General features: G+C 34.6%; 1 protein-coding gene across 1 annotated transcript in view; it reads right to left on the bottom strand.

Moving 5' to 3' along the window:
• Positions 1–2,340: 2,340 nt before the first annotated feature.
• Positions 2,341–16,627, bottom strand: part of LOC131751125 (protein FRA10AC1) — a 48,979-nt gene continuing 34,692 nt past the window's right edge. Inside the window, exons 11-13 of the mRNA XM_067025035.1 lie at positions 15,598–15,716; positions 4,734–4,812; positions 2,341–2,509 (exon numbers count right to left, since the gene is read on the bottom strand). Coding sequence (XP_066881136.1) covers positions 2,467–2,509; positions 4,734–4,812; positions 15,598–15,716 — 241 coding nt within the window. The 3' untranslated portion in view covers positions 2,341–2,466. The remainder of the gene's footprint in view (positions 2,510–4,733; positions 4,813–15,597; positions 15,717–16,627) is intronic.

Genomic DNA, 16,627 nt, shown 5'->3' with positions numbered 1-16,627 from the left:
TACACTACAGCCAAGATTAAGACAGGTCTGCTGGAGAATTAATCTTTAAACTCTAGATAATAGATAATCAACAAGGGCCTACTATACAGTACAGGGAAATCTACTCAATATTCTGTAATAACCTATGTGGGGAAAGAATCTGAAGAATGGATATATGTATAACTGAATCACTCAGCTGTACACGTGAAACTAACACAGTGCTGTAAGTCAACTATACTCTAATATAAAATAAAAATTAAATTAAAAAAAACCTTTAAACACATCATCTTGAGGCCTTTCCAAAGACTCCTTTAAAATATGACTCCCATTATCTGCCATTGTGTATGAATGGATTAAACACTGATTACATATAATGATCTAAATTTATAAATGAAGTTAATGTCCATAAACCATACTTGCAATACCAAATATATGGATCTATTTTAAAAGGGTCTTTAAATATTCTTCCTAGTCACTGTTTAGTTTTACAGGAATTTTATTTTCTGATGACCAATAAACTATATATTTATCATAAAATGTTTTAGCTTCATATATTCTATTACTAATATCAGTTTTGCTGCTGGACATTTCAACACTTTCCTCAGAAATTAAGATTCTTTTTCACTAAAAGTTGTGAGCTGAAAACAAAATTGTTTACTTATCTGTTGGTTAATAAACTAACACTGATTTACTGTTTTCTGATGGTTTAGAAATGACTGCATAATTATTTCCTAGATAATTCTTTTGTAGCAGTGTCTCACACATAACAGAAGCATGATATTTAATGAATAACAACTGTTTAATAAAAAGATAATCTCTGACACTATTTAAAAATAAGATACTATAATTGCCTATTTTACAGTTTAATGCCAATCATTCCATGTTTAAATGTCATTTAAAATAGCATATCTTCAACAAAATAATTGGAATGGTACAATCATTTTTTACAGGTTCTCTCTTACTCACCAAATCATGCATCTTCTCCTCTATTCATCTCTTGGCTGTTTATAAAAATGGGCCTGACCTTTTGAAAAAAAATCAATATATCCTTTTGAAAATTTGATGAAAGCTATGGACCCTTTTCCCAAAAAACACACATAATTACAGAAGTTTACACATAGATTCTAGGAGTGTTTAGATTTCCTGAAGCACATCCATTGAATCTTGTGGGTATGAACCCCAAATTAAGGAGTTACATTTTGGACTTCCCTGGTGGCACAGTGGTTAAGAATCCCCCTGCCAATGCAGGGGACGTGAGTTCAATCCCTGCTCCAGAAAGATCACACATGCCACGGAGCAACTAAGCCTATGCCCCACAACTACTAAGACTGCTCTCTAGAGCCTGCGAGCCACAACTACTAAAGCCCATGAGCCTAGAGCCCGTGCTCCACAACAAGAAGCCACCGCAGTGAGAAGCCCGCGTGCCACAACGAAGAGTAGCCCCTGCTCGTCACAACTAGAGAAAGCCCACGTGCAGCAGCAAAGTCCCAATGCAGCCAAAAATAAATAAATTTTAAAAATAAATAAATTTATAAAAAAGTTACGTTTTATAATATATCTCTGCATATAAGTATATCCATATCTGTACGACTGTATCTGAGAAAAGCTCTATGCACACTGTATTGTTCAGTTAAATTATGTTACTGTATAATCTCTGCTAAAAGTCAAGTTTCATGAACACATCTGCTGTTTTAGACTACTGGAATCTCATTTGGCCCCTGTGGTATTAATTTACTTTATAATAAATTACCCATACACTGGGGAATTAAATTTGATTATAACAAACTCTGTTTAGTGGTAGAGGTGAGAAGGAAGCAAGAGAAATGTAAGGAAAAAAAAAAGGCAGCTAATGACAAAATAGGTACTCAAGGGCTTCCCTGGTGGCGCAGTGGTTGCGAGTCCGCCTGCTGATGCAGGGGACACGGGTTCGTGCCCCGGTCCGGGAGGATCCCACATGCCGCGGAGCTGCTAGGCCCGCGAGCCATGGCCGCTGAGCTGCGTGTCCGGAGCCTGTGCTCTGCAATAGGAGAGGCTACAACAGTGAGGCCCGCGTACCGCAAAAAAAAAAAAAAAAAGGTACTCAAAAGAGGGGTACTCGAAGACATACTTAATCTACTTTGTAATTTCGTGAGACCCCAATAATCCTAAAAGTTTAAGTGGAGGCAAGGGAACATAAATGTGAATCAGTGGGGGAAAAAAAAATCTACAAAAATATAGGCACAATGGATCTCTGTACTAGAGGATGTACTAGGTCCATACTCTAGGAGCTACAGATGGAACAGAGTTGTAGATAAACAATTGAAAACATATATAGGGAAAAGTGCCTCCAATAAAACTGAAAAACTTCCAGAGCATCTGACATCCTGAGAGTAGCTGGATTTTTATTTCCAAAGACAAACCACTCAAGTTGCAACTTGTAGACAAAATTTTGTGAAGAGTTTCAAAGTATACTTTCACATTAAGGAATGTATGCATCCCTCTTCCATCTCACAGAAATAAACCTTGAAAATATTCATCAAATTCTTCTTCCCTATTTAAAAGAAAAAGTATACAATTTGATTAAAATCAACAATTAGAGAAAAAAATTACTAGGTGACACATTATATGAGATTAATAAAAATAAAATATTTTAATCCAACATATTTGCTGATTCTTTTATATAGCAATATATTTCATGATTCAGGTATCAAATAATTCTTGGCTTGTAAAATAATCATAAATATACCAAGACTGATTAAATTGAAAATGTTGTATATGTTGGCGCATCTCCCTAAATGTATTTATTACCTAAGATTTTACCTTTAAGTACTTTGTGAAATGTCATTGCTTTACTTTATGGTTGACTTGATAACTTACTCTGTTCATTCTCATTTCAAATTATAGCCTGATCAAAAAATGAATGAAAAAAACTATTTTAAGGAAAAATACAAGTCTTACTCCTAGGAATAGGGAAAATCTGCTTAGGCTGCAGATTTTATTACTCTGAGAAGAGTAAATATGTATCTGTAGCAGTGAAGACTATGTCTAAAACAAAGAACAGAACTCTGAAAGGAGATATTAAACTATAATGTGTTAAAATATTATGAAAATTGTAAAGTACTAAATAAATATTAGTGCTAGGAGCCAGAGTAGTACAATGGAAATAGCACAGGTTTTCAAGTCAGACAGTGTTTTTTAAGTCCTAGCTCTGTCAGTTATTTGCTGAGCAAGCAAGTTATTTAACTTCTCTGGGCTCAGTTTCCTTATCTATAAAATAAAGAACATCACATTTCCTCACAGAGCTGTTCTAAAGATTAAACGTATGTACAATTGCTTTCCTCCCTTCTGGGAACAGAGAATCAAGCTGGACAAATTCTGTGTACCAGTCTCTTCAGAAAATGTTCTTTTAGATCAGAGATTCACAATGGGACTCCATCATTTGGCTTTAAATAATTGTGAATGCACAGAGCCACCAAAACCATGTTCAAATTTTTAAAAAATTAATTCCAGAATCAGATAAAGTTGATTTAAAATTACCTACAATTTGGTATTCTCCTGGCTACTGTCCCTTTTCCCAAGCATGACAGCAAAATGCAGAATTTTTTAAATTGTAGTAAGAACTTAAATATATGAAATTAGATGAATTTGTGTGAACTTAGATGTCAGAACCTGATGTCAAGTTTTTATAAGGTCACAAAGAGCTTTGGATTATGAAACCCCTCTTACGCTTTATTCATGCATCTTTACTGCCAAAAAGGTGAGTTGACTCCAAGACCTATTCTGTCATTTTCAGCTCTTCAAGGGAAAGTTATATGGTCAAAAGTCAGTTGATAGTTTTACTAGGATAGCGATACCTTTTTTATAATCTGATCTATAATGACGACTCATTTGGAAATTCTTTATTTGGCTGACAAAAATAAATGTTAAGGTAAGAGAAAAAAACTAATGTTTTTTTTAAAAAAACCTCTTTCCAACACACCTGAATTCTATTATACTGAGAACATATTATGTAATTAGCAATATGTTTTATAATCAGCTTAAATTAGCAAATTATGATTGATTCAACAGGTCTCTTATTATGAACCAATATGCCTAGAGTAACAAAATGGGACTAAAATTTATTGAGCACTTACTATACTGGTAGGTATTGTGCCAGACCAGGTACTTTACATTCTTTATTCTATTAAATCTTCACAATAAACTCTATGTAGTAGGTATTATTTTATCCCCTTTCAACAGATAAAGCTCAAGTGGTGAACATCCCAGTATACGAGAAGAACTGATAATATTCCAGCCTATATGCAGACAGCTCTTCCAACCAATAGCAGAGAACAATGCATGTGTTGACTTGTGTATCTCTGGGGGCTAAGGTGGCTGTTGGCAAGAAAACTTTTACACCTGTATATATCTTCAAGGGGCTCCCCTGTATAGGTTTATGATAATCAGAATATCATGGATAGGCTGCTCTGGAAGCTAGTAAACAGCATCTCTCTGAAACAATAAAAGCAAAGACTAAGGGGTCATCTGTCAATGTGAGCTGAGGAAAGATTTACTCACCAAGAGGGAGCTGGACAAGTTGGCTGTTTATGGCCATAAACAATGGCTGGGAATAAACTCTGACCTTAGCAGGCTAGGTGGTCCTTGGCTTTAAAAAGAAATTCATGATGCTAAGTTTTTCATTAACTGTTATCAAAAATGGCTGTGGTCATAGCTTCCTAGACTGATGTAGAAGGTATGCATTATCATTGTCTATTAATACTAGTATCAGGACTTACTGTGATTTTTCATCTGTCTCTGGTAGTGGGCCCTTCCAAAGTTCAGATTCTGAAGTACTTCCTTCCTCATCAGAGCTTCCTGTTCATTTAAAAGAGATTTTTTAAAATGTGCACATTACATTTAAAACACATTTTGAACTACCCACCAATGCAATTAAATAAATTCCAGATTTACCTGTGGTTTAGCTTCAACTTTTACGGCTCTCTGAAAATTTAACGCACTTTTCCAGACCAATAAATTCTTTTGAAAAATAATAAGCTGATATATACCAAAGAGCCTCAGCAAATAGACCAACGATTTAAAGTCTCATGGGAAACTTCTATAAGTTATACTGAGTTAAAGTAACAATTCCAATATTAACTCTATATTATAAAGGAATTATCTCTTGCAATACAGTTGTCTTTAATTTAGTTTCTTATTTTTATTGATCATACAAAAGACATGCAAGTTAAGATTTTTGTAGAGTATTTACATTAGGATCAAGACCTTAAGAACTGAACTAGTATATAGGACTAGCTAGTTAAATTATGAAAAAAAAGTTGTCAGACTTAAAAAAAAATTAATGCTGATTACATTAATTAGAAGAAGTCAATTTCAATGAAGAAACAGATGTTCTCATACATTGTTAGGAGTAAATACCATTTTCTTGAGGAAAATCTGGCAATATAGATCACTTTAAAATATAGATACCCTTTGACCAACAATGCTGCTTTTAGGAATTTAATTATTTACTTAGAATAAATGAGCACTCAGATATATGTACAAAGATGTCCACTGTGTAACAACAACAAAAGAAAACAAGTTAAATCCCCAACAATTAGGGATTAAGGCTTGGTTAAATAAATACTATACAGCTATTAAAAAAAACCCATAGCATACCTGAATTACCAGAGAAAAATGCGTATGCTATATCAAAATTTTTAAAAGTTACAGAAAGCAAGCAAAGTATAATACAATTTGTATTAAAACATTATATCTACATATATATTATTTATATATGTGTGTGTGTATATATAAATAAACACACACACACACACACACACACACACACACATATAAAAATAATAAGTTTGTAAGGACCAACCAAACTTAACAGTGATTATATTACCTGTGGGCCTGGGATAGTTTTACTCTTTAAGCATTTCCAAATTATTTTGTATTTTAAACAATAATCATGTATTACCTTTAAAGATCAGTAAAAACAATATATTTTATTTTTAAAACATAAAAAATAGACATGTTTCAAATGAATCACCCTATATTAGTCAACTAAAAATTATCAAATACTGATATGAGACAATAAAATTGTATGCCACAAAGTAATTATGTTAGCAAATAATTCCTCTCCAATAATGACTATTAGTCTGGAAAAGAAGTGACACAAATTTGTCCTGTCAATACAGAATGTACCTTAGTTAAACACAACACAAAAATAAAACAGTACTGATTTGCCATGGTTGTTCTAGCCTTTCTTCCTGTTGGACTTTGATCCTTGAATCAACATGTATGTCTGAACTTTGGTCCTAACTGAATCTATTCTAGCACAAATTCTAACAAAAACAGCAAAAAAAAAAAAAAGAAAGGGAGTGGGGGTTGTGCTTCTAATGATCTACACACAAAGATGATACAATTATAAAGCTCTGGGAATAAGATTCCCACTCAACAACAGCCAGCACTGGAACTGCCAGTGTCCCAAACTGAATATGCGAAAAGAAAAAAGTCTTCTGCTTGGGACTTCCCTGGTGGTGCAGTGGTTAAGAATCCACCTGCAATGCAGGGCACATGGGTTCGAGCCCTGGTCCGGAAAGATCCCACATGCCGCGGAGCAACTAAGCCCGTGCATCACAACTACTGAGCCTGGGCTCTACAGCCCGTGAGCCACAACTACTGAGCCCGCGTGCTGCAACTACTGAAGCCTGTGCACCTAAAGCCCATGCTCTGCAACAAGAGAAGCCATCGCAATGAGAAGCCTGCGCACCACAACAAAGAGTAGACCCCTGCTTGCCACAACTAGAGAAAGCCCGTGCGCAGCAACAAAGACCCAAGACCCAATGCAGCCAAAACACAAAAAACAAAAACAAAACAAACAAAAGTCTTCTGCTCTTATTTTTATGAAAATTCACTAACTAAGAAAGCACAGAAAAACTAATTAGGCCTAGTAAAGTTATCACCATGGTGTTATCCTGTCAATGATGTCAGAGAACAAACCTACAAGGCCACTGAAACTGGGCAGCTAATTTCAAAAGGCCTTACAACCACCTGTTTTCTTGTTCCCTCTCAAGAGTACTGCCCACATGCCAGCTTTCCTACACCAGTTTTCTGATAACAGATGATCCAGTTTTACTAAAAAGTACAATCAGTTTAGAATAACATTATAAAATAACTCTCTTTGAAAGAGGAAATGCTGAAAAAGTGATCAAATATCCTTAGAGAATCAAATCTACAAGATTGGATTATATGATCTTTAAGGTCCCTTACAACCCTATGAATCTATTAATATTTAACTACGAATCTAAAATACCTAATTCCATGAGGTTGACAGTAACTACAAATCATTTTTTTGATAACTGCTACAACCTGCCAGAGGTGGGAAGGGTGCTGCCAAGGAAATAACATTTAGAACAATGGGCAACACAAAATGATGCTTGCATTTATATCAGTGTCAAATCTACACAGTAATTATTGACAAGTGGGGATCAGAATTTAAGTCACTAAAAAAAAAAAAAAAAGAATTTAAGTCACTGACTCTGTACTGGAAGGGGAGCTTGGAGGTCCAGGCCTTATCCAGTGAATGAATATCTTACTGTAATACTTCCAATAACAAGTGGCTGTCCAATCTAAACACCTCACTACTTCCTGAAGCAGCCCATTCCTCCATTCCTTTCTTCAGATAGTTCTAATTGACAAATTTTTCCTTAAATTAAGGCAAAAATCTGTCCTTGGGCTATTTTTATCCATAGACTCTAGTTCTGCCAACCAGCCACCAAAAATAAGTCTCCTACATAGTAGTAGTCTTGAAAATATCTAGTTTCCATGTCTACCTCCTTACCCCTTCCCTCTTCACTTTTTCCTAAGCTAAACATCTACGGTTCCTTCAACCTTCTTCCTATAACAACATTTCAAGTTCTGACAACACTTTGGTTGTTCTATTCTTGACCTGCTTTAAGTTTTCAACGTTCCTTTTAGAATGTAATGCAAACTGCATATAATTTTCCCTATATGCTTTGAATAATGCAAGTAGGTCTATCATCTTGGTTTTTCTGGATATTACATACCTAAATAACTTGGCCTACTGGAGAAGTGGCAAGTCTCCAATCATGAAAACAATGGACAGGTCAGACTTTTACAGACTTAACTTTTGATCTGACCCATTGTGAAGAACAAACACAAAATCTAATGTCCAGTATTTTCCTTTTCTCTGATATAACAATAATAGATACAGGTTATCAAAGACTACTTCATATAAGACACATGCTTTACATGTGTAAAGCATGTGACTTGACTTGACTCTGATAATAATCCAATGAAGTCTCTTTATACCCATTTTACAGATAGAACTGAGACACAGATCAAATCATTTAATGTGGATTTGTATAATATACCTGCCCAAACTGAGGTATAAAGAGTGGACTAAAGTTTGATTCACTGATGAACAGTTATTGATGATATAAGTAAAAGAGCAGACTCTGGAGTTATAAACCTGTGTTTAATTGTAGCTCTGCCATTAACCAACGATTTGACCTTAGGCAATTATGTAAATTCTCTGGGTCCTGGTTCTCTTATCTGCAAAATGGGATATTATACGCCCATTACTACGATTAAATGAGGTATACAACTAAACCACTTGCAATTATGGCTGACAATCAACAATAGCAAGTTAAAATTCTTTTTCCCCATAGAAATTGGGTTTTTCTTTATGGATTTGGTATAAATAATCCATATGTTAAATGAGGGTAAAAGGGTAACTGAATATTATCCAAATGGAAATGAAATATGTAATAGAAACAGCAGAATTTGAGTTGTAAAATTGCCAAGACCACCTAAGACAGGTCACTGACCACCTGAGAAGACATCTGGGTTTGGCAAACTATAACAAGGTACATGTCCCCTGCTTGAAATGGTTCTACTTCAAGAATTAAGCTAAGCTAGAGATTCTTCAGGTTGGCTACAGTATGCTCCTCTCCCTACCACTAGAAGTTTGACCTAGCTGAGGAGGGTGAAGAGACTTAAGATTATTTCTGGGAAACGAGGGAGGTTTGAGAGGGCTGGGGGAAGGACAGTGGGAGGGAGAAGGAAGGAAGAGCAAACGAAAGAATGAATACAAACAAGTCAGTCAAGCCCTTTCCCCAAAAGATTTTTTAATAAAAATTGGAATTGGAGAAGGGCAATGTTCTTTTTTTTACGTTAAATAGGCCTTCACACCTCTCACTGCAACATATAGTTGGAAATTGGCAAAAACTATAAAATTTCCCATTTTAACCTGTGTATGCTTTCTAAAAATATATATACGTACTACCCCATCCTTAGATAGCTTAAGTCTATCGTCTCATGCCTGGCTATGTTCTATAAGCTGTCAGGAAACTTAACCTAATTTAGAAGAAGGAGCTACTGATAGATTAGGATTCACATGGGGAGAAAGGAAGTGTCAGTGTTTTAAGGACACTTCAAATATGTTGAAAACAAAATGGTATGAGTAAAATAATTCATAAGGAATATGTTGTATTCCTAACCTAGAGGAATACCTCCACTGATATCTCCCTCTTCATTAAATTTTTAAACAGTAAATATCTTTAAAATTCTATTTCTCTAAAATTTCTGATTACTGAACACTTAAAAATTCTCCTTAAGAATTATATACTAAAATGCTAATAAAGTTTAAATTGAATGGTGATTTGGAGCAATTACTAAATATTTTCCTGAGTTTGCCACATAAATATATATTACTTTAAAATCAGAAAAAAATTAATTCTTAAGTTTATAAATTTACAAGTAAAGCTAGAAGTCTCCAATCTCTAAATTTCTATAAATAAGTCCAGATATTATAACATAAATTAGATATGTTATTGAACTACACTTTGTTAGACCCTATTTATTGCAAGTTCTTTAAGAAATTCTATATCGTATTACTGTTGAGATACAAGGTTACTGTTTGTTATATCACAAATGGATACCCCCTTTTATGAATCCACAGTAGATTCTGCTCTCAAAACTGCCTGGAAAAAGCTGAACACCCTGTGAGTTCTCTTTAATATTGTATGGGTACAATTAATCATTCTACTGGTGGTTTCCTTTCTTTGGTTTGGTTGTTAGGAAGAACAGTGACAAATCTGTGATCTACTTTTGCAATTATGCAAGACTTTTTGGTAAATATTTGTCTGTATTAATTTTACCTCTAGCTTTACTTTCCTATTCTATCTTATTTTTCCATTATTTTGATTTCACCTTTAAAAAAATCTTATAGTATATATTTTTGTAAGTCATTGTGAATACTTTTTGGAATGTTGCAGGGAAAAAAACAATAAAATTTGTAGCAAATATTCAATGAAATCCAATCTGATGAAAACTATAGGACTTATTAAAAACTGACCAGTAACAACCGTTGCTAACATTTGCTTTCTATGTACAAACCATATATTTAATTTGATCAATCAAAATCACCAAATGACAAGAGATCACTCAGTCTTGTGCACTATAAGCAACATTTCTTAAATTTTAATCCACCTCCCCAATTCTTTTTCTATCCCAACTTCATCCCTCTTGTTCTTTTGCTTCATACTTCATGATGTGAAGTTAAAACGTTTATCCACCGTATTTACTGAAAAAAAAAATGTATGCTCTTCTCTACTTGACATAAGAAACTTTTAAATGTTCTAATATGGGGAAGAAATATACTTTTGCTCTTTTTTCTATGATTTTTCTCACACAGTACAAAAAAAATACATCAGAACAAGTCACAGTTTGTGGGAAACCTAAATTGTAAATAACGTGAATCTGTATACTTTTATTAAATAAAAACTTGATACTGTTGATAGAATTTTCTGATTTCATTGAGAGTGAATGTGTTGAAAAACAAAAACAAAAAACCCAGCACTGTTTTGTCAAGAATCATCTTGCAGTGGTGTAACAGCTATAGCTATAACTGGAATTCTTCCCAATAGTCTAGTACATAGTCTTGCAGGAAAGCACTTCACTGTCTTCTAATCTTTCCTGTTCCTTAGACTTATCTCCCTAATTAAAATGTCAGATTCTTTTAGGGAGGGGTATTTTATGCTCTTGTACAGCCTGGAATACCTAGCACAAAACATATAAAATAATGAACACCTATAAAACAAAATATCTCATGTTGCTAGGACAAAAAAAACCCCCAAAACCCCCAAAAAACCCTCATAGATTAGCTGCAATACAAACAATATTTTATCTACAGATGTTCAACATCTGAAAGCAGTTTACAAATAAATGCCCTTTCTTAATCTTTTAAGAAAAAAAAGATTTAAAAAATCTTTTAATCTTTCTTAATCTTTTTTGAAGATCATGTACAGGTGAGAATTCTCTGTAATTGAAAATCACACAAAAAATTATGTCATAAAACAAACATTTTCAATTCTACAATGGTTTACCCAGTGAGGGAAATGGAAAGAGAAAAAGTACTGAAGATCTATTAAAGTAATCTAAAAAAAATCATCATTATACAATCTCCTTCAGTAAGACCTCAGGGGAAATATTTCTGAAGGCTGTTAACTCAAAAAAGAACAGAAAACAGATGGACAGTAAAAATTCCTCCAACCTCCCTGGACAGGTCTCATAATTAGCACAAGTTGTAGCATGAATGGCCCCTTAAGGCCAGACAAGAGGGTGTGAGAACTACAGGGTAAAGATTCCAAAGGAAGCCAAGGCCTGGACTGCAACAACTGCTTTACGTTATTGTTTCTTCACTCCTACTTATTTCCTAGTCATCAGAGAGCAAATAAAAACATAGCTAAACTTCCAATGGCAAAAGAAATGTATTCTTCTCTGTCATCTTCTCTGTCATGTAAGGAACAATGATACCTGCTTCCAAGTGTCTACAGGTTAAAAAAAGGACACAACTGGAACGAGAAGGAAGAAGTTGTACGTTTGGGCTAAATGTTAAGAGAAACCTGCTAGCAGTTACAGCTGTCTGAAATGTAAAGGAGTATTTTGGATAATGGGTTCCTTTTCCCTGGAGGTGTTGAAGCTAAAGCAGAACAAATACATGATAAAGAGCAGTGAATCTTAACCTTTATTGTACATATGAATCATTCTGGGAACTTAAATTACAACTCTAATTTAGGATATCTGGAAGGGTCTGAAATTATGCATTTCTAACAAGCTCCCAAGTGATGACAATGCAAAGGACCATATTTTAAAAGGTGAAACCACAGAAAATCTTTTTGATCATGATTCCGGGGCTGATCTCTGATGTTCCTTTCAACATTGAGAAACTGGTTGATTTCACTGACTCACTCACCTAACATTTACTGAATGCCTACTAGGTGGAGCAAGCACTGTGCTTAGGAATCCCAATGGGGATAGAGAATTAAACAAGTCATACAGTCCCTTCCTTCCCAGAAAAATTATTCCAAGAGTGATATGTATTTCTAAAGGAGAGTGCAGGATACTACCAGAACATGCTAACAGGGACTTAATCTTGCCTGGAGGAGTGGGGTGAAGGGTGTCAGAAAAGGCCTATCCAAGGAACTAAGCTTGGGGGCAGGGTGGAGGTAGGAGGGGTAAGATCTTGAACTTCCTGCCAAGACAATTTACCTAAATACCCTGTCCTGTTCACACCTGCCAAAGCAGACTCGTCCTCAAAGTCAAGCTTTGACCTTTCTTACATTTCCTCTCCATTCAGCTATCTAGCCATCCAATTATCCATCCATCCATACACTTATTTAACATTTTGTATGATGGTAACCTAAGGCTATCGGGGTTGATGAGATCACACAGGGAGAACAGAGAGAATAAAGAGAAGTTCTGTAACAGCCTTGAGCAATTCCAACAAGGGTAAGATGGAGGAGGAATTATAGTCAAGAGGCTGAGGAGAGGCTGAAAAGATAGGAAAAAGATCAAGAAAGTAATTCTTCTGAGGAATGTCAACAGTCCAAATGCAGCTGAGATATTAAGCATTTATTAATTACTATTCAAGTCTGGGCCAAATTAAGGTGGCCTGGCAAGAAAGTATCATATCAAGATCAACCTAGTTCCAGATGATCGATCCCAGATGAGAAGACATTAAAGAGGTCTACATGGTCTTCCTAAAAGTTTGCTAAGATGTTGTCATTTTCTGCTTTATACCAAAGAAGCTGAAAAAAAGAACTATATCCTGTGCTCTGCTATGAAAGGTGCTCTGAATAAAGAGTATATAAAGACACAGATGTCTCAATTCCACTCTGCTTTGGTTTTCTATCTCTGAAGTTGCCCTGAAACCATCTTCAAGTCTTTCATTTTCTTATTCTTTATTATTTATGCCTTACATGTGCTAGTGGGGTGCTAGGGATACAGCAATGAACACAGCAGACAGAACCCCTGTTCTCCTTGTGTTTTATGTAATTGTCATATGTGTAATGAAGGAAAAGTTCCAAGGTTGTGAAAGCATTATAAATGGGAGTCCTAATTTAGATTCATGGTCAGGAAAGGATCCCGGAGGAAGTGACATTTAAGCTTAAATCTGAAGGATGAGTTAAATGGGACTGGAGGTTTTAGAGAGGAAGCAGCACCTATACAGTCCTTAAACAGAAAGAAGTTTGGCATTTTCTAGAAACTGAAAGGCTATATGGGTGGAGTGTGAATGTAAGGTGAAGAGTAGTGATAAACAAGGCTTGTATGCCTTTGGGCTTTGTCCAGATATTGGTTATATCCTAAGAACATAGGAAATCACTACTAGATGGAAGGGAGGTGGGATGACAAGACAGTGTTAGAATCAGTACGTATAATATAGTAGTAGCCTAGATGAGAAAACATGGTAGTTTGAACTAGACTAGAGAGAACATGAGAAATACATACCCTGGGGGTAAAACTGATAGTATTTATGTAAGTAAATAATAAGTAAGGAACGAGAAAAAAAGAAGGCATCAAGGATAATTTCCTGATTTCCGATATTAGTTTTTAGGTTGACAGAGGTATCACCTACTGAAATATAGATCACTAAAGGAAAAACATCTATAAGGAAGATCACATGCACATATATTATAACTTGAGGGGTGAAACCCCATCCCTAGTCTTGAGTATCCAGCTACCTAATTATCTGTTTTGGAGGTACTGAATAAACTTTTACAAGGTAGGGATTAGTTCTTCTTTAATTTGGAATATGCAATGATTAACATAGTATCATACTATGATATAAATATATTATATAATAGTAAATGCTACAAAATCCTCAGATATAATACACTAAATATTTTACTGGCATATGAGGATAAATAAAATTTTAAAAAACTCAAATGAGGGGCTTCCCTGGTGGCGCAGTGGTTGAGAGTCCGCCTGCCAATGCAGGGGATGCGGGTTTGTGCCCCAGTCCGGGAGGATCCCGCATGCCGCGGAGCGGCTGGGCCCGTGAGCCGTGGCCCCTGGGCCTGTGCGTCTGAAGCCTGTGCTCCGCAGCGGCAGGGGCCACAAAAGTGAGAGGCCTGCGTACCACAAAAAAAAAAAAAAAACAAACAAAAAAACCAAATCTCAAATGAGATTCTCACACTTATTAATTAAAATTTATTTTGAAATTTGGAACATGATTTAGAGACAAAAAAGGTATTCTGTTTCAAATACCATTTCTCAATAAACAATAGAATATCAGTATTTTTCCTCTCAACAACTATTGATTTTACCAAGTCAGAAACTTGGCAATACATATACTTAAATGTATCATAACATGTTAGAAGAAAAAAATGTATGTAAGAACATAACATATCTAATGATCTTCATAGCTGGAGCAAGGCAGCCCTCTCCTGTTCAAGTATTATGTTAACATTGGCTGGAATCTAATTCAATCTACCATTACCTACCTAATTTAAGTCCAATTCACTGTAAGTTTTAGTCAATTTGACTCTATTACGGACTACAAAAGCAACTAGCAGTAACCTTCATAATAGCTAACTATGTACCAAGTACTATGCAAACTGCTTACATGCATTATCTCATTTCAACTTCTGAAAAATTGTATGACCTACTAGGTACGATTATCATGACCATTTTACACATGAAAAAACTAAGGCTTAGACAGCTTAAGGACTGCTAAGGAAGAAGCAGCAGTTGACTTGGATTTGAATTTAACAGTTATTTACTAATGTATGTGCACAGCACCATGTTAGGTTCTGAGGACACATACATATCAACCTCTATCATTTCAAGAAGCTCATTAACTAGTGAGAAAAATCACACAGACCATGATAATTGAAATCACAGTGTTACAATGTTAAACTGACTTATAGGTTATGTACTGATTTACAGTGTTCAAAGTGCCTTTCACATCCTTATTTGATTCTCCACAATAAGCACCAGCAGTATAGAGAGCAGGTATTCACATCACCACTATGTACACGAGGAAAGTGAAACTCAAGAAATTCAGTGACTTGCTCAAGGTAACAAGTCTGTAAGTAACAAATCCAGAAATTAGAATGCTGTTGCAATATTATACCATCTGCCAAAAATGAATCAAAACCAACCTTGTTATTGAAACTCCTGTAAGTTACTGTAAATACATATCTAAATTCTCCAACCAGTTTCCTTTCAACTACTATAAAACAGAATTCTAAATGCATTTACTAATTAAATTCAACATTTGAGACATATGGCAGATTATACTTCATGTTCAGAAATATGAGTAAATATTTTATTTTAATTCCCTTTTACCTTTATCGTTTTTCTTAGAGGACTCTTCTACAGAAGATAATCTGGATTTTTTATGTGATGACTCTTCACAATCTTTTCTGGCTTTATCCTTTCTTTTTTTTGACTTGTCTTCTTTTCTCCTTTATGTTGAACAATATAAAGTTAACTTTTTCAACTGAATTTTACAAAAAATAAAAATCAATGGGTAAAAAAGTCAAATCAGTTAAAGTACTCATTTTTAAAATGCAGTTTTCATAATAAGGAACCCTTAAATGAGTCTGTAAATATTTTAGGTTAGTATATTAATTAAAACAATTCTATCAGATTATGAAGCCTGAACACTCTGAGACAAAGGATTATTTTTTATAAGTTCTGGTACAAACCTTAGTAAATGTAAATCATAGTTTTACTCATTTCCTTTATATATTCTATCATTTAGCCATTCTAAAAAAATTACAAAATCAAATCTCATTTCCCTCCACATAATTCATATCTACCTACACTTTGAAAAAACACAAGAAGAAACCACTCTAACAGTTCTCAACCACCAGTTAATAGAAAATTCTTCTCTTAAGAATAAAGGAATACAGCAAAGTTATAATAGAATGAGGATGGAAAGGCTTACTGATAACTCATATGTCTACTTTAGACCACTTATCCTTTTACTGCTGTAGCTTTATCTCTTCTAGGCCAAGTTTACAAGGTTGTCAGTACCATAGCTGGCAAGCAACTGATTTTAATTGGTTAAGAAAAGAAACACTAAATAGGAAAAGGTGATAATGCTGAACTGGGACTAGGAAAGAGGATGAAGAGACAACAGAGTGGATTACTTTCAAGAAACTTGCTTATCAGACCTTTCAAATTAAGATACACCAAATACTATAATACTGTTTAAGACAGTAATAACTTTTTGCCTCTCGTAAGAATAATTTCAATATTGAAATGAAGCTCGAAACTCAAGGTCAAAAAAAATCTTTTTTATCTTTCAATATCATTGATAGAGAGGGGAAATCAAGTAATCTAAACACTGCTAATTTTAAGAATTAAAATT

Source organism: Kogia breviceps, chromosome 2, assembly GCF_026419965.1.
Source record: "Kogia breviceps isolate mKogBre1 chromosome 2, mKogBre1 haplotype 1, whole genome shotgun sequence".
NCBI classification, from domain to species: domain Eukaryota; kingdom Metazoa; phylum Chordata; class Mammalia; order Artiodactyla; family Physeteridae; genus Kogia; species Kogia breviceps.
This window is presented reverse-complemented; position numbering and strand designations above follow the sequence as displayed.